This window comes from Zonotrichia albicollis, chromosome 13, assembly GCF_047830755.1.
Source record: "Zonotrichia albicollis isolate bZonAlb1 chromosome 13, bZonAlb1.hap1, whole genome shotgun sequence".
NCBI lineage: Eukaryota > Metazoa > Chordata > Aves > Passeriformes > Passerellidae > Zonotrichia > Zonotrichia albicollis.
The window spans coordinates 17,025,468-17,049,786 of NC_133831.1; the positions used below are offsets into that span (position 1 = coordinate 17,025,468).

A 24,319-nucleotide genomic window follows, 5' to 3' on the forward strand; every position below is an offset into this window, starting at 1 on the left:
GTGGGGAGTGGACCTGTCCTCCTGCCCATGCCCAGCCTGACCCGGGTTTTTGACACTGGCTTTTTCTGAAAACACTCCATAAGTCCATACAAGGATGGCTGCTGCATCCCAAGCAGAGCTGCTATCCCCTCCCACACAGCATTAGAATACATAGAAGATGCTGGTCAACCTTTTTCATGCTGCTGCCTCTGTCCAAAGCCTTACATCTTCAGGTAAGCTGCAACCCCAAGCAGAGGAACAATGGCAGAGGTGCAGCAGAACCCAGGCAGTGCTGCCTGGGTGCCCCAAAAACCACAGCAGCACAAAACCCACAGGCCCAAGGAGCAGCTGCCTCCCACAACCACTTCTCTCTGATAAGCACCTGAACTGCAGGAAGAGTTTCTTGCACAGCCATCCTACACCTACACGAGGTCATCCACAGCCTTGGTCTAAGGCTGCTGAAACAAAACCACTCACGCTCCAGCACAATCATCATGGATGTCCCATCTGCCATGGAAGTAGGCAAGACAAAAATCACTCAGGCACATTCAAAACTGTTTACATTAAACAATGCAAAGGAGAGAAGGCTGTGAGAACAAACGTGCTGCAGCTTACACTGAGTCATGTGTCAGCCCTGCAGAGCCGTGAGCTGGAGGGTCCTTCCCCGGCCCCACAAGCCCATAGAGGCAGACAGATGCTCTATTGCAGCTGCAGAGCCAAGCTGCCCACGCAAAAAACAAGCTCCCTGCAGAAGCAGGAACATTTGACCGACTGGTGGCTGAAGACACAGCATTTGCCAACAAGAAAGACAAACCAAATGTTATTGACAGCAGAGGGTTGGAGGGGAAATGGCTGAAATTCACTGCATTGAGGCTGCATGGCACTAACATTACCCACTGCAAAGCCCAGACAGGGGCAGCACAAGGCCCCTGGCCCTCCACCCCAAACACATTCAGAAAAGAAAATAATTCAGCAAGGTCTTACTGTGGTTCCAGGGCTCTTCTTGCTCTCCTGCAGAAAGGGGCTACAGCAGGGAGGTGCACCCTATTTAACCAAGGGAGAGCAGCTGGACCCAATCCCTGGCTAACAATGTTCAGCTGCTCCACTGGTGCTCCTTTAGCCTCCCGCTCTTCACACCAGGCAGCCTCACCCAAACAGAATTTTATGTGGGGCATTTTCCTGATTTCGAGCTTATTTCTGGGGGAAGATACAGGGATCATTACTTTTCCATGTATTTTATATTAGTTTGTGATTCTGCTCCCGAGGAGGGCAGGGAGCACTGAAGCCTATTGGTATATTTTGAAAGGGAAGAGGGGGGAAGCAATCTAAAACACACATTCTGTTAAATAAAGATGCAAAATGGATCTCTAACTGCTGTGTGGGTCAGTTCCTAATGAGTGTCTGTCCATTGGCAGTCTGACTGTTCCCTGTCAGTCAGTGATGTCTGACTATCCCAGGCTGCAATATTAATGTATGTTTCTTTAAGAAAATACATAACATTTGCAGTATAATGTAGAGGATATGCCATAGTGTTTTTGATTATTAAGCTAAATAGCCATGTAAAATGAGTATAGCATATTGGCACTAATTCCTGCTGCACTGAGGCTCCTTTGTGAAACTAGTTAATTAGTTTCCCTCACCCCCCCCCATCCAAAACTTTGCTTGAATAAATTTGTGGTTAGCACAAGTATGAAGAATTCTGCTTTTCTTGGCAAATTTTTTCTCTCTTCCCCCATTTTCAAAGGAAACTTCCCCCATCTATTGGGATAGCAGTGTTTGTCTCGGATAAAGATGACTGGCTGAAGAAGTAACATTAGCAAAAATTTATTTTGTGTAGCAAAACAGCTGCCCATATTTTCTCTCAGCGTAACTGTCCATCACACCATAAGGTGAACCAACAGATTCTGCAGACTGTTATAAACATGTTAATTCTTTAATAAATTAGCCACAAAAGAAGTGTTAATTAACTAGTAAAAATGTTTAGGGATTCTGTGAGAAAAAAAAATCATAAGGATTGAAAAATGTATGCTTAGCGATATGTAAAAAAATACAGGTTTTTAACTCAGTTTCTGAGACTTTTACAACAAAGTACAAAGAAAGACAGATGAAATTATGTTCTGACTACATGCACTGAATAAGCCCAAAGGGAACCTCTGTATATAGTTATCAGTGGCACTGAAATCTGCTTAGGAAAGCAACAAGTCTTTTGTTCTGTTGACAACAGTTATTACAATTAATTCATTTTGTGATTGGTATTTGCACTGAGTGACAAGGTGTTATTTTACCTCAGTAAAAGTTAAAATGGTAATACCTACATGCGAAATAACACTGAGTTTGCTATCACTCACTCAAGAAAAGAAAAGGCTCTGTTCAGAAATGCCTGCTCAGCCACCACTCCTGCAAACCTGAAGCGTTAGCATCAGGCTTCTCCCGCTCTTATTTCCTCAGATTTGTGTTTTTGCTTTTCTAAAAGTTTATTTGGGAAGAAAAAAAAGAATGGGGAAAAAAAAAGTGCCTGCTTTTTGCTACGTGACAGAACAAAGCATCAGTGAACAGAGCAAGGGGTCTGCAAAGGCTCGGCTGCAGGTAGGGGTGAGATGCTGGCTGTAGATGCAGGCAGCCTGCCCGGGGTGTCCGTGCTGGGGGACACGAGGTGCGCTGTCTGGAGTGCCTCAGCCGGGCTGCAGCAGCAGCAGCCGGCACACCAGGGCTGGCTCTCGGGGCTGCCGGGCTAGAGCTCTCCCCTCTCGGACAGAGACGAGCGCAACCGTGGGCTGGGTGCTCTCCATGCCATGCCTGTGAGCCGCAAGAAGGGGAGTCCATATCCCCGGGCTGGCTGTGCTCTGTGCCGGTGGGATGCTCTCTGTGCCCCGCGACAGCAGCGGGCTGGCTGCGGCTCCGATCCTCGCGGGGACTCGGGAGGCGACAAGCCCCAGGGGCCAGAGCAGGGTCTCTGCGGCCAGAGGCACGGCAAGGTGCCGGGCAGGTATTGGTGCTGAGAGAGAGCACAGAGAGCTCAGGGCTGCAGGCACGAGTCACAGGGCTCCGGTGCCCGTCCCGGTGCCGCAAGGCGGGAGCGCTGCGGGGCTGCGGGGATCGGGCAGGGCAGGGCCAGCAAAGCCGAACCCCATGGGTACAGCCACACCTGGGGGGCTTTGGTCCTCTCTGGGACACCCAAACCCCATGGCTACAGCCACACCTGGGGGGCTTTGGCCCTCTCTGGGACACCCAACCCCCATGGCTACAGCCACACCTGGCTCTGCAATACCTGAGCCCCATGGCTACAGCCACACCTGGCTCTGGCCCGTCTTTGGGATATCCAAACCCCATGGCCACAGCCATAGCTGGCCTTGGCCCTCTCTGGGATACCCAAACCCCATGGCCACAGCCACACCTGGCTCTGGCCCCTCTCTGGGATACCCAAACCCCATGGCCACAGCCACACCTGGCTCTGGCCCCTCTCTGGGATATCCAAACCTCATGGCCACAGCCACACCTGGCTCTGGCCCCTCTCTGGGGTACCCAAACCCCATGGATACAGCCATACCTGGCCTTGGCCCTCTCTGGGATACCTGAGCCCCATGGATACAGCCACACCTGGCTCTGGCCCCTCTCTGCAATACCTGTGCCCATCTGCATAGGGAGCAGGCCCCACAGCTGCTCGCTAGACTCTCAGCTGCCCATTTTTAGCACGAGAAAGACAAAGCAAGGAGCGAGGAGCATTAAATGATATAAATTTTACTTTTTGTAGCAGGACCCAGCAAACCAAGGAAAGTTTGCAGCACTAGCAAATGGCAAATAATCCATTAGCTATGGATATTTCAGCACGTCTCTACTTTTATTATGAGTTAGCCCCTCTAAACCATTGACTTAACAGAGAATCATTATAAATCCCCATTTTGAATTTTTTTATTAGCAGTATTTATCACCTTCTCAAAATCAATCCTATATTTTTAAATTAAAACAAATGACTACTTGTACTGCAATCAATATGAGTACATTTCCCTTTTTTAAAAGGAGAAAAAATGGAATACAAAGAAATGTCCTTCTTTGGCTGCATCAATCCAATTTCAATATAATTCAATATTTAATAAATATAATCCTCCATGTCTGTGCAGGGAAACATCATAAAAAATGCAAAAGGTTTCTTGGTCTCCAATAACTTGTATGAAACAAAGTGTTTCCTTATTCCTTCCATAAATACTGCAGTCATATGCTACTATGTTTTGTTCCTCCTGCTTATTAGAAAGAGTTTGCTCTGATTATGTATAAGAAAGGTGGTTTACATATTTCATGATTAAAAATCCAAAATGCCTACCTACCATCTCCTTTATCTAAAATATCATCTTTATCTCCTTACACTTCTTTGACTTGTCGTTTTTGAAAGGGCAAGAGAGAAAAACCTTATATAATACCTAATTTGTACATCTGTGGTTTCCCTCTGACTTGCATAGGCACCATATGTTTTTAATTATCATAATAGCCTTAAAGAACCTGTTCAGTGGGAAACACATATGATCCTTTTATTAGTGGTTTGCAATTTAAACAGTTTTAACAGAAAAGGTCTGGCTATAAGGGACTGAGAAGCACAAAGGTCTAAAAACCCTGTTATTGACCTCTGAAAGCATGAGTTCAGATCCCACCCACCGAGGTGGGACCTGGCTCTCCTGCCTCTGACAGAGGTAATCAGTTGCACGTGAAATGGCTCTTCTGGACCTTAAAAGACATAATCTCCAATCTCAAATGACTTGATGTTTCAGTCAACATCTGGCAGAGTGAAACCAGGGTCTGTGAACACCACCCTGTCCCCACTCTGTGCCTGCTCCTGCCTAGCAAACACTCTCACAGCCATGGTGCTGTGGGAGAAGCCCTGCGAGCTCCAAAAGCCCAGAATTTCAGCAATTCTCATGAGTCATTGCCCTTTCAAATCCCCAGTTTTGTCCTTTATGCAAACGCAAGACTGGTGAGCACGCCAATATCCCAGTCATTCGGAGGTAGGAATTAAATTTAACAAGTTCAATTCACTCCTGATTCTGGACATCTAAACACATAATCAGTCTGATAATGTTATTAATTATCATTCAAGTGACAACCTTTGACACTGGCATGCTCCCACAACCTCTCTACTCCAACAACTCAAACAGAAAATTGTTGGCATGAAAACCCACAGTCTTATGAACAGAAATTGCAAATAAGCAGGCATTGAATATACAACGGGGAGTGAGCAAAATCCCCCTTTTCAGAGAGAAAGCAGAGGCTCACACAATAGCACAGTCGCTTTACCCAAAAGGAAATTCTGCACAACTTCATCCCAAAACAGATAACTTTCACCCCAAACAAAGGTCTGTGGGGAGAAGAGGGTGGGGAAGGGAGCCTAGCTAAAATTACACTGAGGCTGGAAGTCGTTATGGCTCCATCTCAGGAGATGGATGGTGTCCTCATTAGAATGAAGCTTTATTTAGATGGACAGACAGAATCCTTATTAGAACATTAGGCTGAAAAGTTTAAATGTCAGGAAATACAAAATTAGGATTCTGCAAATAAATGCTGACTTGGAGAAAAAAATACTTAGAGCTTCCAGTACAGATCTCACTGGAGATACTTAGGAAAAAGTGCAATCATTCAGGAATTGCAATCTCCTACGCCAATCTAACCCTTCAAGGGTATTCTTGGAAAATTCTGTTTCACAAAAGTCAGAGGAGATCCCTTTACTTGGGCAAAGTGATTTCCACTCATGATCTGATGCTATCAGTTCCATCTCTGGCTGCCCACTGAGCCCAGAGGGAAGGGAGGACTCAAGAGCTGCCATTCCCACCAACCTTTTCAGGAAAACCCCATCCAAAAGGGAACATGCTAATGTTGGAAACACATTTCCAGCTGCACAGACCCCAAAAGCTGTGAATCAGCCATTCTTTGCCCTTCCCTGTCTCATTCCCTAATCTCAGGCCCTCTGCTTTCTCCAGGGAAACTCAGGTATTTTGCAGTGATGGAAAGACAAGCTTAATTATTTTGCATACAAAAGAGATGGTCATAGTTTTCCATTTTACCTGCAAGCTAATGGATCTTGGGATACCAGACGTGGATGCTCAAAATCCCCTCTGGAGCCCTTCTGGTGATTTGTCGTCTCTTGGTTGCCTTTGGTGCACACGGGTCTCTGCCGAGGTAATATGTGAGCTATTGCACACTAAAAGCAGATTTTTGAGAGAGGAAGCTCAGGCACAGACACACACACACCCACCCCTGCCCAGGCACCCTCCACCCCTTCATCCTGCACCGTGCAGGGACCTGAGGAGGATCCTCTCATCCCCCAGGCTTTGTGGGCCGGGCAGCAGAGGCACGGCAGGGTTTGCTGTGAGAGCAGAGCTCTGCAAGGTGTGGGCCTTGTGCCCGTCCCAGCGTCATGGGAAGGGCTGAGGGTGCTGCTGTCCCCTGTGCCTTGCTGGGACAGACCCAGACAGCTGGGGACATGGAAATGCTGACTGAGCTCACCTGAGCTCCCTGTTCCTCCTGTGTGCAGCAGCTGATGGCAGAGGGTGACCCACCTGCCCATCATGGGCCTGTCCCCTTTGCCAGGGGCCTCCTCACTGAGCCAGGCCTTTAGGTCTCCTCACTGAACTTTCTACTCGGGCCAGCAGGGGATGCTTATAGAAATAGATGATGTAAAATGTAAAAGAAAAATAAAATCTTGGATTTGATCATCTAAATAAATATAGGCTTGTCTCTTTAGGAGTTCGAGGCTTTTGTTTCCAATGTGAATCCAGCAGAAATTTAGCTTTCCTTTCACACAGCCTCACCCGTAAATCATCAGGGTGAAGTTTACTGGTGAACAGAGGTGCTCAGTGTTTAGCTTGCAGCATGGGGGACAGCAGGGAGCACCATGGTTGCAGTCACACAGGCAGAGGATGATCACTGACCAGGCCAGCCTGACTTCCACACTGTCAGGTTTGTGTACCTCTCACACCACCTTCTAAGCAAGTGACTCTGCCAGCCCCCAGCAAAGGAGAGAGCAGGCACATCTCCCAAGATGTATTTCCTCACCTATGGAAACACACACAGGATCCATCCATCCCTCCCTCCATCCATCTCTTGAACTGATGTCTGCCACCACCAAGTACAGTCAGCCCAGGGACCCCTCATGCTGCAAGTCTCAAGCAAAGTGCTTCTGCTTCATCCTCTTATCCCACACACAGTTCTACCTTAAGAGAAACCCCAGCTCTGGGCCTGAGAAAACTCTTTTTTTCTCTTTGAGGATCCTCCTTTCACAGTAAGGATCCTCCAAATTTCCAAAAAGTGGATAACAACAATACCACTGTGATCCCATCTGCACACAGCAATGGCACTGTAATGCATAGAGCATAAACCACCAAATTCCCACAGACAGCATCTGTCTTACTACAAACAATGGACCATTATCTTGTAAATAATTCTGATTAAGCTGCAGCATTTTCCCCAAACAAACAGTAGGGGAGCAGAGGGTGAGGATTTTTCTAGTGGGAGTGACGGTTTTCTCCTTCCCCAGCACTGACACTCAGTTTTTTATTCAACTGATTGGCCCCCTCCTCTCTCTGCTCTGTCCCCCATGGCTTGGTTTTCATCTTCTGACCTTATCCTGCTGTCAATCATTTTGGCAACTAAAGAGGGAGCCGTCATGTTAATGGGATTCCCACCTCTATCCTTTGGGAAAGCTTTTCAGTTTGTTTTCTTCTTTTTCACCCCAATGTACAGTTATATAATGATTAGTGAATACACCCACAAGCCCTCCCATTATTAAGCAGTTCTTCTGTCAGGGGATAGAAAACTCAGTGGCCCTACTGGGTGCTCCTTGGTGCTGGCCAGGGTTTGGGGACGTCTGGTTGTGTGGGTGATGTGTCTCAGTGTGTTTGGCATCTGGATGAACATGGCATGGCAGCAAACTTTGCTGGGTAAAAGCTGTCACCCTCTTCAGACTCCCAGCAGGGAGAGCAGAGCCCTCAGCTGTGGCAGTGGGGAGTGGGGCAGGCTTCTCCAGCCCCCAGGAGCAGCACACTGCTCTGCTCTGCACTCCAGCTGGCAGGCTGAGCCAGCAACAGGTTAACAAGCATAATCTGAAAGGATTTAAAAGAAAATCAAGCACACAGACTGGAACAGGGCTAGGTGTGCAAAGGGAAAATTGAAATGAGACACAATCAGGGCTAAGGTTGCCCTTTTTCTGAGGTTCTCAAATTGATCTATGTGGCAGCTGTGAATTGAGGAGAGCCCCAAAGAAATCCTGAATTTCATCTTTAACCTATTCATCTCAATGCACAAACCTTTTCTTATATGTCTCTCTTGATAAATGTCCCATTTCTATATGGCTGAAGTGTTGGTTTTTCTTCTCTGCATCCTCTTAATTTGCCTTGTTATTCATGTGAGAATTTTGGGGTCAAACACAGTTCCTGGCTTGAGTTAAAAAAAAAAAAAATAAAGGAGCAAGGACTAACACAGGATGGGGACATTGAAAAACAGGCAAGAAAAATTTTAACTTCCAAGTTGTGAACTGAAATCACTGACATTCAATAAAAAACCAACAAGAGCCAATTCAGCCACCAGACTGGGATCTTCTGAGCACCATGGGGACCAGTCACAGTGCCCTGAACAGGAGGACAAACTGTGGCAGACAGTGTGGTGGGACCTCAGTCCTGCCAGGGAGCTGCTCACACAGGGGAGCTGCAGCAGTGGGGAGGGAGCAGGCCTGCAGACATTGCTGAGCCATCACCTGCCGTGGCTGCTGGCACACGGGGCTGGGACTGGCCTGATGTGGCGATGGCCAAAATCTGCCAGCTCAGCCCAAAGAGCCCTGAGGTAAAAATTAATGGATTTGGCAAAAAGATATTATGGTCAAAGCATGCCACAGCTGCTGCAAAGAGCCCTGAGCACCATTGCTGGGCACAGGCAGGGGTAAGAGAGGTTTTGGTGATGGGTTCTGGGCTGTTCAGGAAATCAGGCTCACCCACACCACTGGGGCACCACAGCCTCATACACACCCAACCCCTATTTGCAACGTGTTTATTTTCAGCAGGAAATTTTTATAGCTTACTGTGGTTATGTCAGAGAAGGAAGCTTTTGTACACTGAGGACTTATATAATGTTCTTCATCTTCAAAGTGCTTTACAAACATTAATTAATTCATTTATCCTCACAGCACTCCTACCAGGGAGATAAGTACTATTATTTTCCATTTCGTAATGTAGAATCCAAAGCAGAAAACTTATTTCTTTCCATGGTCAGTGAGTGAATCACAGGTAGACCTTCAGGAGAAGTGAGGATTGCCAGCTTCTGAATTGGTTCCCCCCCTCCCCAAATCGTTTTTAAAAGACTTGTGTTCTGACAGAGTCATGCCACATATCGGGATATGCCTTGGGTTTTTCCTTCAGTAAGAGATAATTAAGGAACAATTCCCTCTCTGATCCCCAGCATGGCATGCTATTTTCTACCCCACTGGTGCTCTGCAGCTGAACAATGGCTGTTCTATGCAGGGAAGGGCGCTACAGACGCCCCGGATCAGAGGAGATCGGCTTAAAGGAACTGGCTGGCCTTCGTCTCGCCCCGCGGACAATGGGGCGGGCAAGGCAGCCTGGGTGCAATGCCTGACGTGGGGGTGGCTTCAGGGACACCTGCTTGTAAACAGCACTGCTCTGGGCAGGAGCCTCTCTTAGCTGAAATCACTCACACCCACTGTACCTATCTAGAAATTTCATGTAGAAGGAAAATCGCTGTGGTTTCCAATATTTGGGCTCGATCCCAGTATTTGGTCTCAGTCCTAAGTGTAATCCTTTGACATTCATGTGGGAGGGGTGCAGAGTGGTTCACTTCTGTGGTGCTGCTGTAAATAAACCTCTTTCCTGTCTGCTGCTCTCCAGCAAATGAGCGTCTGCTTCAAACAGCAATAACAGTTACTGTGAGCTTGATTTCAAGACAGCTCAAAAACCAAAACTGTGACTGGGTCTTCTAAGGAAGTGTTCAGATCCAAGAACTTCAGGCAAAATCAGGGATGACAAACTGGGAAAAAATTCCCTGAAATTTTATCATTTCTGAGAAAGACAAGTTTCACCTGTTACAATCCTTGTTAGAGGAGACCTTGGCCACCCTGGGTTTTTTCCCACTTTATGTTTTTACAATAATCAGACTGCATAAACCCACAAACTTGCTAGGCAATTTTCAAGCTCAAAAAAGATACACTCATTAACAAAGTACGCCATGGCATACTGCAGAAGATATGACCATGTTCTACTGGGGAAAGGCCCGTACCTAGATGTTGCTTCAGAACAATCAGAACAATTGTTTGGTGATAAATGTTTTTTGCATATGACTCATCAACCCTTGAAAACAGGATTCCTTATATAATGCAAGTGCTGACACAGCCTTCACTTGAGTGGTGTGACTGCAGCTGTATAATTACAACTTTAGATTTGATGTTATGGACCTTAGGTTATGCCATTCAGACAAGTGCTCCATTGTAATACAGAGATATTTTTTCCTTAGTCATATTGCCCACAGGACAATAAGGACTATATTCACAGCTCACTGCATAGAAGTTTAGGCGTGGAACAGCCAACGGTACTACACAAAATGAGATTATACCCAATGGGAGTTAAATGGATTCATAATTGCCACTTTTTCTTGTATTTTTTTTTTTCTGTGCTTTTAGTTGATACTTTTTTGGAAGTGCTCTCCAAATAAAAGGAAGAACAATGTCACACTGAGTCTGGATAAATGTTACAGTTGTCTCACAAATGCTGTATTATTTCTAGCCCTTCCAAAATAATATAATTGTCCTACTGCTGAACCACAGATTTTTCTCAGTATGACACAGAACACTAAAATGTCAGGTCCTGACTCATGGTGTTTTGGTGGAATAAATAAAAAGTACCAATATGCTATTCAGAAGGGGGAGCGTTAATGAAGATGTGACACCAGGAGCCCCAGCCATGTTTTCCTTTAGCTCCCACTGCATGCTCAGCGGTGCTCCGGACAGCGGGCCACCTGTCAGGGACCCCATCCTGCAAACACTTACCATGGACCTGGGTGGTGCTACTGGCACTGGCAAGGCTGGCTGCTGCTTCTCCTAAGCTTGCTTTACCTCAGGAGAGTCCTACATGGGCCTGGGGAGGGAGGCTATTCTCAGGATGCTCACCACACATTCTTCCCACGGGAAACCAAAGTGAGTGTTCAGGGTTATTTGCAGGTTGGAGCTGTGACTGCAGTAAGGCTGGGCAGGATTACCCAAGAAAGATCACTCTTTCTCTATGCTCCTTGTATTGTCCGCTGGGACAGGCCTTGCACACCCATCACTCACTGAGTCTGCATTTCCAGCTGCAGCACTAGAACCCCGTACTTGGCTCACCCGGGCCGAGCACCCCGGCACTGATATTTACACACTTAATCCACCCACACTGCTCATTTTCAACCCAGTGCCTTCCACAAAAATTTCTACTGGATTTTAATAGTGACAGAGTAGGAAGAGCTCCCACATTCCCAAGGTATTTTCTGTGACAGAGGAAACAAGTTTACTGCCCCCCCTATATACCTGCCTAACCATACATGGCACCGTTCTAATGCCTCAAAAGATGGGATTTTTAATAAATGTCATTCACAAGGACAACAAGTAGCTTTGTAGAGTTTTCCTCTCAAAGCATCAACTGTGGATTTCATGAGTGGTCTTTGGTCTACCAAAAGGTACAACAGTTTCTCAGAGAGTTTTCTTGAATTAAACAAAATGACTCAAAACTGCACTAATGGTTAACAGCTTTTTTTTTTATTAGCAACACTGAGATAAGTTATTGAAGCATTTTAGTATTGTTTTACATTCCATTCAGAAGTGACCTAACTTGTAACTCCATATACATTTAAAGATATAGTTTGACACTTATTCAGAAAGCAACAATTATTAAAACTTACATACCTTCATTACCAGGAAACCTTAATATATTTTCTAATTACTTCCAACAATACTCTATTCCAAAGCACATGATAACCCACTAGAAGTTTACACATTTCACTTCAATCACAGGTTTTAAATTGTGGATGTCAGAGTGCTGTTCATTGAATTTTACTGTCTTTCTTGGTTAATATTGGAAAACCTGGCACAATATATTAAGCTAGAAATATTGCTTAAAGAATATGAAAAAAGATAACTACAGTATTTTTTCCTGCTAAAGCATTACAAAATACAGGACCATTAAAAACTCAAATAGAAATGACAATAAATAACCTTAAAAATGTTAAGAGAATTTTCACTCATACTAAAGTCCATTCCCTAAGCTTGCCAAACACATAAATAACAGAACATATTCAGGACCTCTATTTTTGTACTATTATGACGGTTTGTTATATATTGTGGATGTATTGTGTATACATATATTAATGCTTACACTTAAGGTATATATTTTTTTCTTTGCTGATACAATTAATAAGCCTCAGGTAATTATTTATCCCTGGCACTACAGGCATCTAGATAAGTGGGAGCAAAACTCAGAAATTCCAGATATGCAATACTGTGCATAACAAGATCATCTCTGCATAAAGATATCCTAGGTTCCTTAGATTACAAAGATGAATTTGGTTATTTATTCCTGAAAGCCTGTAACGTAAAATTATAATTGCTGTCAAATTAATTGTTTAAAATTGGCCTCATAATAGGTATTAATCGTACACTTAGTTTTGACTTACAAGAATGTCTAAATTGCTCATGTTTATGAGTAGTTATAGGAAATACTATACCTCAGACACAAGAATGTATATTCCTCAACCAAAACACAAACCAGAGCATTGTCTCACTTTGGAAAGACCTGGAAACATCTCTATGCCTCTGCCTAATCCTAAATTATAATTTAAATTTGACCTGGATATGACAAAAACAATGAGAATATATTGTTTGGGAGATGAAACTTAGAGCAAAAATCATACAGCTCTAAGCTTACATCATTATTTTGTCTCTGCAAAGAAAAGAAAAGCCTTTCTGTGCTAGGGATTTGCCTTGGTGCGGCTGGCCACTGATGTCTGAAATCAAGGCACATACCAAGGCCTCCTTTTGCAAACACAATCCCCCTTTCAGATGTGGTGCTAGGAGGGACTGAATGCCTCCAGTCTCTCTGGGAATAGGAGGTACTCAGCACTTAGCTGTATCAGATATTTTAGGGGTTAATTTCCAGAAACATAAATGGAATGGGAATGTCACACCACAGCATGAAGAATGGTAAGAACTAAAAGTTTTCAACAGTAAACAAAATGGTGATACTGAACTTGTCACCTGACCAATTTCTGATACAACAAAATACAATAAAATTAAATTACATGAAAATAGCAATGAAATTTAAAGTCAAATAAACATAGGACCTGATTCTGCAATCCTTAGTCATGTAAGTAGTGCTACTCATCAGGAATGAGGGATGCAAGACTGGGCCCTTAGCTTCTGCTTAGGAAGTCAATGTTGATTCAGACAGTATCTCTTCTAGCCAAAAATATGCAGCAAAAGGAAAGTAACATAAACAAGGCTAAATGTCAACAGTGTTTGCAGACTTACAGACACCATCCATTTGTTTGTACTGAAATGACTAGCGAACCATTTGGCAAATACAATGCTATTCACAGACCAGCCCTTTTATCCAGCAACACAAACTTCACTGGATCACTGGCATTCCCAGTTAATTAAAAAAAGGAAGCAAGCCATATGAGTTTGGTTTGATATTGCCATGCAAATGGCACTGTGACATCCAGAAGTGTGTCTAAAACCCAGGCGGGGGCCGAGGTGCTGATCTCCTGTTCAGAGGAACAGTTTGTACTCTAAAAGCTGCCCTTGGACCTCCTAACTGAAACTAAGAAACCTCTTCAAAAGCACGATAATGGGGTAAAGAAAAGCCTGCTGTAAAACTTCCATATCATTTCATTCTGCCTTGAAGGAAAAGAATATTCTGGTTACTCCTCCAGCTGCAGATCAGGACAAAGCATTCCTTAAGTGCATTGCATGATATTGTAAATGGGCAGTGCTACAATTTGCTGCAATAGGATGACCTTCCATTGCCTCAGAGCTGTCCTAGAGCTTGGATATATCAGGCCTTTTGCTTCTTAATACGGATTTTGTAATTTAAAAGTTCTGCAATAAGGATTCAGGTGAAGCCATCACAAATAATTAAAAATATTTTTCCATGTTTCATGTGTTGGTGGTAGTTCTGACGGGGTTAGCATTATGATCTTTTTGGTTTTGACACCTGTGGCAATAAGCAATTTACAATAACTAAATTCACTAGTTAAACATTGGGGTAGAGCACTATAATTATGTGACAATAAAGCTGTAATAATCTGCCACAATTGATCTTCCCCTTGCCCGGCCCTCTTGTCTGCGCTGCAGTTCCACATTTGGAAGGTATTTCAGAAAGTTACAATGCTGAACATTTTAATAATTCTGTGCAATGCTGAAAGCTTTCTGCTGCAAAGGAAACTGAAAGTGCTCAGCCCTTTGCAGGACCAGAACTCCAAAGCTGCTCCCATGTATCAGAGGGGCCCTGCCCTGTTTTCATACAGTGAAAGAAGTGATAATGGGGTGGAGCCTGTGCAGGAGAAAACAGCACTAATTGCAGAGGAAAGCAAGCATGAATGGAAGCAAATTAGATTTAGAGACAAGATGGAACTAATACTTTTGGACATCATTAAGTGTGGATTCAATAGCACTAACCCATTAAGCAGCCAGCTAACGCCCAGGACTATATCTGGCCAGTAGCTCTGTAGCCCATCAGCTCTCCTTTGAAAGCCTCAGTACTTCCCAAGTAGCAAATGCAAGTAGGGAAATTCTACCATCTTGGTCACAAAGCAGAGAAATTTAAAGGGGAGGAGAGAGAGAAAGGATAGGGTCTTGTCATAAAGGGCCTTGTGCACAAATCACAAGTGAATTAAGGTATTGGAACAGAAGGTAGAACATTACTGTGAGGCAACTACATGTGTGTGGAAGACAAGCAGAAAAAGAGAAGACCATAAATGGAAAGGAAAACAGATCTTTCAAAATTTAAATACAAAATAGATGTAGAAACTCCAATCTTAACTTGTCAAATCAGCAGGGGCTGTGAAAGCAGAGGACATAGATGCTCAAGACAGCTACCAAGCCATAGACCTTGGGTTTCCCCTCCCCGTTGGGCTACTTGCTGCCAGTCAGCAAGGAAAGGCCTGTCCTCTTTTAAGGAACTGAGTGCCAGCAACATTAACAAGATCCACTCCTAGGTAGAATCACCTGAGACTCCAAAACCAAGTACAGCTCAGGAGTAACTCTAAAATTATCTATCCTCTTTTTTTTTCTTTCTGTTCATTCTGCTGTATAAGGAGAAATATTGCAAAAAATTGTGATTTTTTTTCTCAGTAGCATTTTGACATGAAAATTTCTTTATTATGCAGTAATTATGGTTCTTTCCTAATTGTGTCTCTCATCCCTGCAGCCTGAAGCATGATAGGAGCATAAATGAATTATGTGTACATCATCAGTCTCTCTCATTCTCCGTGACAGGGAAACTGAGGGCTGCTTCCACATGTGCAGTGACTTTCTGAAACAACAATGTGAGTTGGCGGCATTCTCCTCTAGAAAAAAACTATTTTTGTGCCAAGATTTTTGCTTAAAAACTGACCTACTATCTTAGGGTAAAATCTGCCATCTAAAAATGATCCACATGGATTGCTGAATACCCCAGCTTGTTTTTAGGCAGCCAGAAATTCAACTCAATTAATGTGGCCAGCCAAAGAAGCAATCTCAGCTTACTGAAGCTGAAATATTTTATTTCAATTTTATTTCAATTTTATTTCCTCTGTATTCTGACCATAGAAAGAGCACTATGCCTTGCACTCTGAGTGTGCAAGGACTGTTATCAAATGCATCAATGTTTTCTCTTGGGATGTTTACAACACACACATCACTGGCTGTAAAAAGAAACACAAATGCATGGAGTCCCCCCAAACACAAAAAGAACATGAGAATTATGCCCTGAAATCAGATGCTGGAGGTGTGTCTCAAGTTTTCTGATCTCCCAGGCAGTGGGAGAGACAAAGAGAACCATGAGTTTGGTCATGGGCTTCGTGCAGGAGGAAAGGAAGGAAGGCTAACAAATGAACAGGGTGCTCCTGATTGCTAATCTGCAAGTGCAGAAACATCAAGTGGGATTCCCCACACTAACATGCACAGATGGAGTGTGATTTCACAGTATAAAATGTCACTGAGAAAATGAAAACTCCCCCAAAACCACTACTTTCAAGTGGGTGGTGTCCAAGCAAATCAATCAAAAAAAAGAGCTACTGACATGGGGCTTGCTCATACTCATCCATTTTTCTGTGAGATATTGAGAAAAATGAAATAATATATTTAAATACATCAACCTTTATACTTATGTTCTGAAAACACCAATAGAATGACAGAAAAGAATTTTAAAACGCTATTTTTGGAGGGGGGAGACAGAAGGACTCCTACTGCATTTTTGATTTTAAAAAAGGCTTAAAAAGTAGAACAGAGAAGCTTCTGTTGTTTCTTTTTTTCTTTCATACTTCAAGTCAAATCCATTATCACTGGGCAGAGCTTGTGAAAGGGATATGGTCTTTAAAATCATATAAACTCAAGCTATCATAAAATGTCTGTTGAATTGATTGGAAGATGAAACAAAAAACTAATGGAAGTAACATGACCTCATTTCAATAATAATATTAGAGGGTTTTTTTCTGTTGTTGTTTTAAAAATCTTATGCCTGTGAAAAAGTATAAGATATTTTGCACAAAGCAGATAATCTTAGTTTTCTAGGTTTTCTTCAACTTCTTTGTTTAGACAGTAATTTCTCTGCTGCATTTTTTTTCTTTTTTTTTGTTAATTGATTTTACTCCATAAATGGAAAAAAATCCAAGTAGGATTTTACCTGCTGTAAATTAAATCAACTATCAACTCTTTTCAATAACGTAAATGCTGATTTTGAAGAATCTCTAAATATTTCCAACTACCTAAATTGCTTATTAGTGCACTGAGACACAGAAGTTTACAAGTAAGGCCACATGGATACTTGGGCAGATATTGGTTAAATGATAGATATGGGCAGATAATGACAATATTGTGAAGTCACAATGCTCTAAGGATACAAGTGAGATAAAATTTGTGTGCAGGTATCAGACTTTTTTTATCAGATCAACTAATACAGATGGAAAAGCAGGGAGGGGCCTGGAGAGGGCTTTGAGCATCTACACTGCCAGTAAAATCAGACAAAGCTCCCCCTAACCTCAGGTTAACCAGGGGAGCCACTCTTAAGTGCTTTCAGATTGAGGGTTTCATTTTAAATTGTCAGGCTTTAAAAGTGTTGATAACGTTTTCTTTTCCTTTTCTTTTTTTTTTTTTTTAATTTGAATGCATTTGATTATGTATGTTCAGCTCTGACAATGAGTTTTCTGATTAATTTGAAGGTTAAGTGAAATGAACATTACTGAAGTTTTTGTGTCCTTTGCTGACTCTGCTTTTTAAAGTGATGCTGTTTTCAAAGGATTTACACTCTAAAATCTCTTTCAAACAAACACTATGCTGACAAAATAGGAGCTAAATAATAAAACCAAAAAATCCTCTATTTGTTTCAAATAGATTTAACTTTAATTCTTGTAGATATGAGGTGTGTGATATGAGGAAGTAAAACTGCAGTTTTGTAAATCAGAGACTTGAAAGGGTAAAAGGTGGTTTTATTTGTTTGGAGTGTTGTTATTTTAATTACCTGGAGGCATACTCGTAATCAGGCAAATCACAATTTACACAACTGCTAGTTAGAATAGTGAAAATGGTCAAGGGCAAGTACTGCATGTGTGCCATTGAACCAAACCAGAAAATTATAATTAAAAAAAAAGAAAAAAGGAAGGAAAGAAAATAAAAGAAAGAAAAAATGAAATCTATTCAACACAGGTAGATACATTCCATGCACTTGGCCTTTGATTTGATTAATGTTGTGGTAACTGAACACACCCCAGTCCAAAGAAAGAAAGGGGGGGAAAAAAGAGAGAAAGCAAGGTTTGCTTGGCAAAGCATCCAGTGTTTTTCATGGGTTTGTATATCAAAATACTGAAAAGTTTGCAAGTTACCATGTATATTTTGTATATTTTTAAAACTTTTTCCTCCTTTGAGAATGCTAAAGCAGTAAGTATCCCCTTCCGATGCCACTAGCACAGATAGTCTATATTGCTGCTACTCTAGTTTAAAAAGCAGGTTCTTTCTAAAATCCTGTTTAAGTATGCATGCAGCACTGCTGATTTCAATGGAGTAGACCACATATAGGACAAGAATTTGGCCCACAGGGTTTAACATTTAAAAAAATGTATTACTAACAAACATGACTAAGTATATTTAAAGAGCAGCTTCATGATTCTGCACAAGTGTTTTCTGAAATGGTCTAAAAGAAGGTCTAAAACTTACCACACAAGTCAGGTCTCTTGATACATCCACTAGTTGCTGTGCTACTTGCAAGTCCATTAAAGGCTGCTAAGCCATCAGAGCTGTAAGCTCTTAGGACTGACAACATGTTCATCTGCTTCTCCAGGACCTGCGGACCCTGAACTTGTTCAGGTTTCATCACTTCTTGTGCAGTTTCGTGTGAGGAGAGAAGATTCTGACCGTGCCACTGCTTTTCTGAAGCTTGTGGCAGTGGTGATACGAGCCCTTGTGTGGGTTGTGAGGTGACTGCACTTTGTATATTGTCACCTCCTTCACTGCTTTCTTTATTTAGGGCAGACAACTGCTTATTCATAATATCTGGTTCTGTGTCAATGTCCTCATCTTCAATGTTTTCTTCCTTGGAAGATTCCATATCCTCAGATGAAGCTATGTCAGAAAGGTCATCAATAGCACTTTTATTTACAGAGTCAGAGAGCAGAATATTTGGGTCATCTTCGGATTGTGTTTTTATTTCGGATTCATTACTGGTGCAAGAATTTTGTGTTCCCGTGCCAATAACACCAGGATAAACACCAAACTGCTTATAGAAGTCTGTTGTAAAATTACAAAAAGTGGATTCCATGTGGCTGGGCCAGGCAGTGCTCTTTTGCTCTCCCAGGGTCTCTTTATTTTGTCCTTGGGTCATTTTCTCAGAAGCTGTGTCCAGCTGGCTCAGCATGTTTGAAACTCCTGCCTCCTTGCCGGACTGCACGGAGGAGGGGAGCAAGCTCACTTTGTTCACCGAGGCCGAAACCTCTCTAGACTGCTCTTTGCTGTTGCCTATGATGTTGTCTTTACGTTTGGCCTTGCCCAAGTGATTGGCTTGGAGGTGCAGAGCCATCAGCTCCATGGATGAAGTTGTAAAGGAACAAAATAAGCAGCCATGCCAGGCAATGTTGTCCTGCACAGTGACAGAGGAGCCTGGCAGGGAGGCTGCATCGGGCCTTACCGACAAGTCCAGAGGTTCGTACTGCGACTTTTCTGATTTCCGCTGTGAGGACTTGCTATTTATCTTCTCCTCACCACCGTCTGAGCCCAGAGCTTTTGCTGAAAGTGGATCTGAGAGAGCTTTATCCTTCATTTCTTTTTCTTTCTTCAAAGAACTTAGGACAAAGCTGTCCATGAAAGCTTGCAAAGACCCTTGGAAGTTGACACCATTCCCGACCATGTTCTGGTAAGCACGGCCAAGTTCAGAGAAGTGTGTTCCTTTGGAAGATATGTCTGAACCCTTCATATTTTCTGAAGACCCTTCAGATGACATGCCAACTGCTTGTCCTTGCTGATCTCCAGAAGACAGCACTCCTGACGTCCACTGCTGCGACACCATGCCACTTCGGAAGTCGATGCCAGGAAGTCCCTTGAAGGCTCCTCTCAGGATGTCTGGCCTGATGAACACAGAACTCTTACTGGGTGTCTCCTCCTTGTGCTCCTGGCTTGCACTCTGCCCAGAGAGGGGCCCTGCTCCGTTCTGCCGCTCCCGATGGTGCCGCTCCAGGTGGTATTTGAGGGATGCAGACTGAGTACCAGCATAGTCACAATGTGGACACTTGTAAGGCTTCTCACCTACAGGTGTGGACAAAGAGGAAAATGTAAAGAGAGTTAACTGTGCTTTGGGCTATGGATGAGTGGAGAAATTAAAAAATCAGCATTAGCTGCTTACAAACAAGATGATCTTGGTACTAATAATTCATTTCTTAAAAGGAAACACCTTTAATCAAAGACTAATTCTTAACTGAGTATTTCTAAAATGGGTTTCTAGAATGTGGGGCTATTCAGGAATGACATGGTATCTACACACAATTAGCCATCCTTTTCTTAATCTAACATGTAGAAAACTGTTGTAGAATTAAAAGCTATGATTATGAAAATGAAGCATAACAATTTCAACCACAGTAATCATTAAAAGTACAAGTTTAAAAAAAAGGGAGACAAAGAATGTAACAAATGGATGGTTGCAATATTTTGTGTATACAATTGCTCTAAAATTTGTTTAAATTATACACATGGAAACCATTTTTAAACCTAAAAATTTTATGGCACTGTTACGCAAGACTGAAATGAATGATTTAAGTCTTGCTCTGCAGTAAATCATGGATATAATTAGCAAATGGCATACTGCACAAGTAATTTATCATTATTTGGAGGGCACCATTCCAGAAGGATTCAAAGATCTGCAGACCTACTGCATTGTTTCTAAATAAAGAGCTATAAATACAGATTCTATAAAATATTAATATCATTACACTACATAATGATTGCAGCATATAAGAACATATAGTTAAAATAAAAAGTAGTCTGTAAAAAGAAATTGAGTAATAAAAAGTACAAAATATATTTAGTTTCTGTATTTGAAATTAGTATTATCTACTGTTTTTTGCAGTCCTTTAATTTTGTACTAATGACATTTCTAAGGCTCAAGTAGTAAAATGCATAATTTACCTACCATAAGCACTTTTCTAGGTTTGGCTTGAATAGAGTTTTAAAACATATAAGATGATTTCCATGAATTAAGTAAATATTTGAAGCCCACACTAAACTTTTATTGTTCTTCCTATACTTTCAAAGAGGCAGAAGATTTTACACATATAATAAATATTCACATATAGTCATAAAGACATATCTGAAAAGAATGTACATTTAAGCAAAGGTATCTCTAAGTTTTTGCAGAGCATTGGTAGCAATGCAGAATTCTTTTAAAAGAAAAAGTATGGAAATCCTCTCTAAAAGTGACAGAAATCTGAAACACCTGCAAGCTGTCAATACTGGCAATTCTTTCTATGAAGGAGCTCTGCAAGAAGAAGAAACAGCTTTTTCTAGGTAGCTTTTTTTTCCTAAGTGATACAAAAGACAAAGGCAAGCCTCTCCAAATGGTATAATGGAAACATTTGTTTTGAAAACTTCCTCCACAGTAAAAATGCTGTATAATATTATGTAGTTCACCAAACCAGCTGGAAAGTTATCGGATTTCAAATAACCTCAAAATCTGCTAAAAATGAAATTGAAAAGCTTTCAAACTTCTGTTATTTAAGCTAGAGGCTCAACTGAAGGGCTGGTAAATACTTGGGAAGCTGCTCCTCTCAGTGATGGCAGGAATTTACTGATGAGAGGTGAGCCCAGAACACTGCCATGGCCACGGAGGGCTGCAGGAGAGCTCAGTGACGGGAGCAGGGGCTGGATCCCTGCTGCAGTCCATCAGGGCTGAAGCACCTTACCAGCAGTGGAAATTCTAAATCCATCATGTAATCTTAAAGCTAAAAGGTGAGACATGAAAGCCTGATATCAAACCACATCAATCGACCTCTTTAGAGGAGAAAAGCACAGAACCTCAACCAAGAGGTGCTCAGCAGAGGGAGAGGTAGTAATTAGCATGGTTCATGCTTTAGGCCTCAGTCCACACAGCTTAACAGAAGAAATCAGAGTTAAACATTTCAATGGAATTTCTGAGTCTCTCCCAATCTCCTAATTAAGCTCTGGTGCTTCACTGACGAGGAGCAGGGGCTGTGTTTAGTGGGAATTGTGCAGAAACAAACAGCTCCTACTGAGCCTCAAGCCTGAGGCAGAACATGTCTGACTGGGCCTCCCTGGTCCCAGGTGGGCACCTGAGCTTGCACACACCCATCACAGGCCTTTGAGAGGGGGACAGGAGGACACAGGACACTGGCTGTCTATTTGTTTGCATTTCTGCAGGGCTGTTTGAGAGTGTGCAAACTCTGGCACTGTGCTGCCAGTCAGAACAGGGCCAGACAGTGATGCTGGGTTCACACCATCACTGTAGTTTTTCTGGAGCTGCTTTCAGTTCTGATGTTTGTCCCACCAGTTTCTGTCAGCACTAGTGACTTCTGACACAACTCAAGTACTTCATGTGTTGCCTAAGACATAATGAGACTAGTGAAAAACAAGTGCCAGACTCTACAGGGTTAAATGTTCTCACTTTTGAATTTTCACTCCTCTTATTTGAAAAGCTCTTCCTCAGCATCCCCTATGCCTTTACGGAAATCTTTAACACAATTATATTGAGCACTTCCTTTTATTCTGATGCTAGTTCAGTGTGTTTGCATTGCACATCAAGTGGCACCATCAGAAAGTGTGTCCCAGCACTGCAGGCACAGCATGCTGGAGAACTATTGCAGGGAGAGGGAGAAATTTGTAATATAGCCTGTAGTGATGTTGCTAAAAACATGCAGAAACTCCTTAAAGCAGTATGCATATGTAAGAATGGTTACAAGTTAAAGAATGTTAACTGGAGAAAATGCTAGTTCTGTTTTGTACTTCTAAAAGTACCTTCAGTCTAAAGCCCTGGGCACAGCATACTCTTATTCTGAATTGCTAAGCCTTGAAGGCATTCCATTTTCTGCTCTAAGGCCTCTCCACAGAGCAAGCTTCCTTTCAGCAGAGGAGATCTGCACACAGCTCACCACCAGTGCCATGAGCACTGGACTGAAAGAGGACACTGACTGAGACAGTGTGATAAAAAGTTCAAATCTCCCCCAGACTTGGTGTGCTGCCTCTGTGGTGCTCCCACCCCTCACATGGCTAGAAATGAGATCTAAAGCTGAAGGTCTGAAATGGAACTCAACGTGAAGCAACACACTGTGCCACCTTTGCAATGCAGGACTGGCCAAACAGCATTGTTCAAAGGGAGCTGTTCAAAACCTCGCTGTTCTCTGCCAGATCTAAGCACTGGCACTGGTTAGTTTATTTCAAAGCAGTCTTAAATGCTGCTATTTCAAGGGCAGGCATTGGGAGAAGGGAGTAGGATGGAGTCAATCATCTTTGAATCTTTTTAATTTAGTCTGTCAGTATTTCCTAAATTCAGTAATTGTGCAGTTATTTAGATGCTACTTCATCCATTCAAATTAATAATCAGCTACACCCTGTGTAAGACTCTGTACAAATGACAAAACAGAGTTATAAGCTGCTGTGGGAAAAATCCCAGCCTAACTTCAAACCAAGACAGTTCCAATGGAAAACCCAAAGGACCACTAATTTTCAGGATTCTATCAGCAAATGCAGTAGTACATGTCCAAAGAACACTGCAGGGGACAAGGGAGGTATGCTATGATTCTTTTTAGAAGACAACCTGTTTGTGTCTCATACTTTGAGGAAAGGTTTCAGAGAATTCATCCTAGTGTAATGACTACCCTGCTATTATTGCCAAGAGCAGTGTCTGGATGAGTTATTTAACACTTAATATCAGTTCACATAAATTAATGTTGCCATGCAGGAGCGAGGGAACATGACTTTTTCAAAATAATCTTCTGCATTTCATATCCAAGAGTCATTTTTCATTGTTCAAAAAGGCAATGGCCACCCTGAATTCGCTACCTCTCTCACCCTGTTTGCATGTCTGCAAAATTTTTCACAATGGAGGAGGGTGAGAGAATATTCCAGCATGTCCAACTAACAAAACCAAAAAAAATCTTATAGGGAGTACCTTATCTGGGCAGCATAATCACAGTTCTGATCTACCTACTGTTCTGGTTTACAAGACACAAGATATCTCAGAGGAACTCTTTTATATCAGGATAAAGTAAAACAATAAAAATTCAATGCTGCTTGTAAAATCTGCACCAAATCTTGGTAGATAAGTGGAAACAGACATGTTGCCCAGTAGAAGCAGGTCTATTTGCATTGCAGGTTTATAAACCACACAGCTGCATGACCCATGCAGGAGATCCCCAGCCCTGCTCAGAGCACAATCTGACCCTGCTGGTCAGGGGAACCATCTGCCATGGGCTGTGCAAGGAGACCACAGCCAGATTATAACTAGATTTACAGATTTTAAAGCCAGAAGGGACAATTATGATCATCTAGTCTTATCTGTTCTACAACACAAGCCAAAGATCCTCACACGACAATTCCAGCATCAGAGTGTAAATACATTTTGAAACAAAACTAACT

The 24,319-nt window shown here is 42.6% G+C and overlaps 1 protein-coding gene across 15 annotated transcripts in view; it reads right to left on the reverse strand.

Annotated features, from left to right (window-relative positions):
- The window catches only part of ZNF536 (zinc finger protein 536), a 343,653-nt gene that overhangs the window by 99,139 nt on the left and 220,195 nt on the right, over nt 1-24,319 (reverse strand). For 14 of the 15 annotated variants that reach the window (XM_074551140.1, XM_074551135.1, XM_014269198.3 and 11 more), the window contains one exon: nt 18,401-19,981. In XM_074551140.1, the coding sequence (XP_074407241.1) occupies nt 18,401-19,981 (1,581 nt within the window). Of the gene's footprint in view, nt 1-6,026; nt 6,134-18,400; nt 19,982-24,319 lie in introns of all 15 variants that reach the window. The other variant, XM_074551144.1, reaches the window with a different exon arrangement.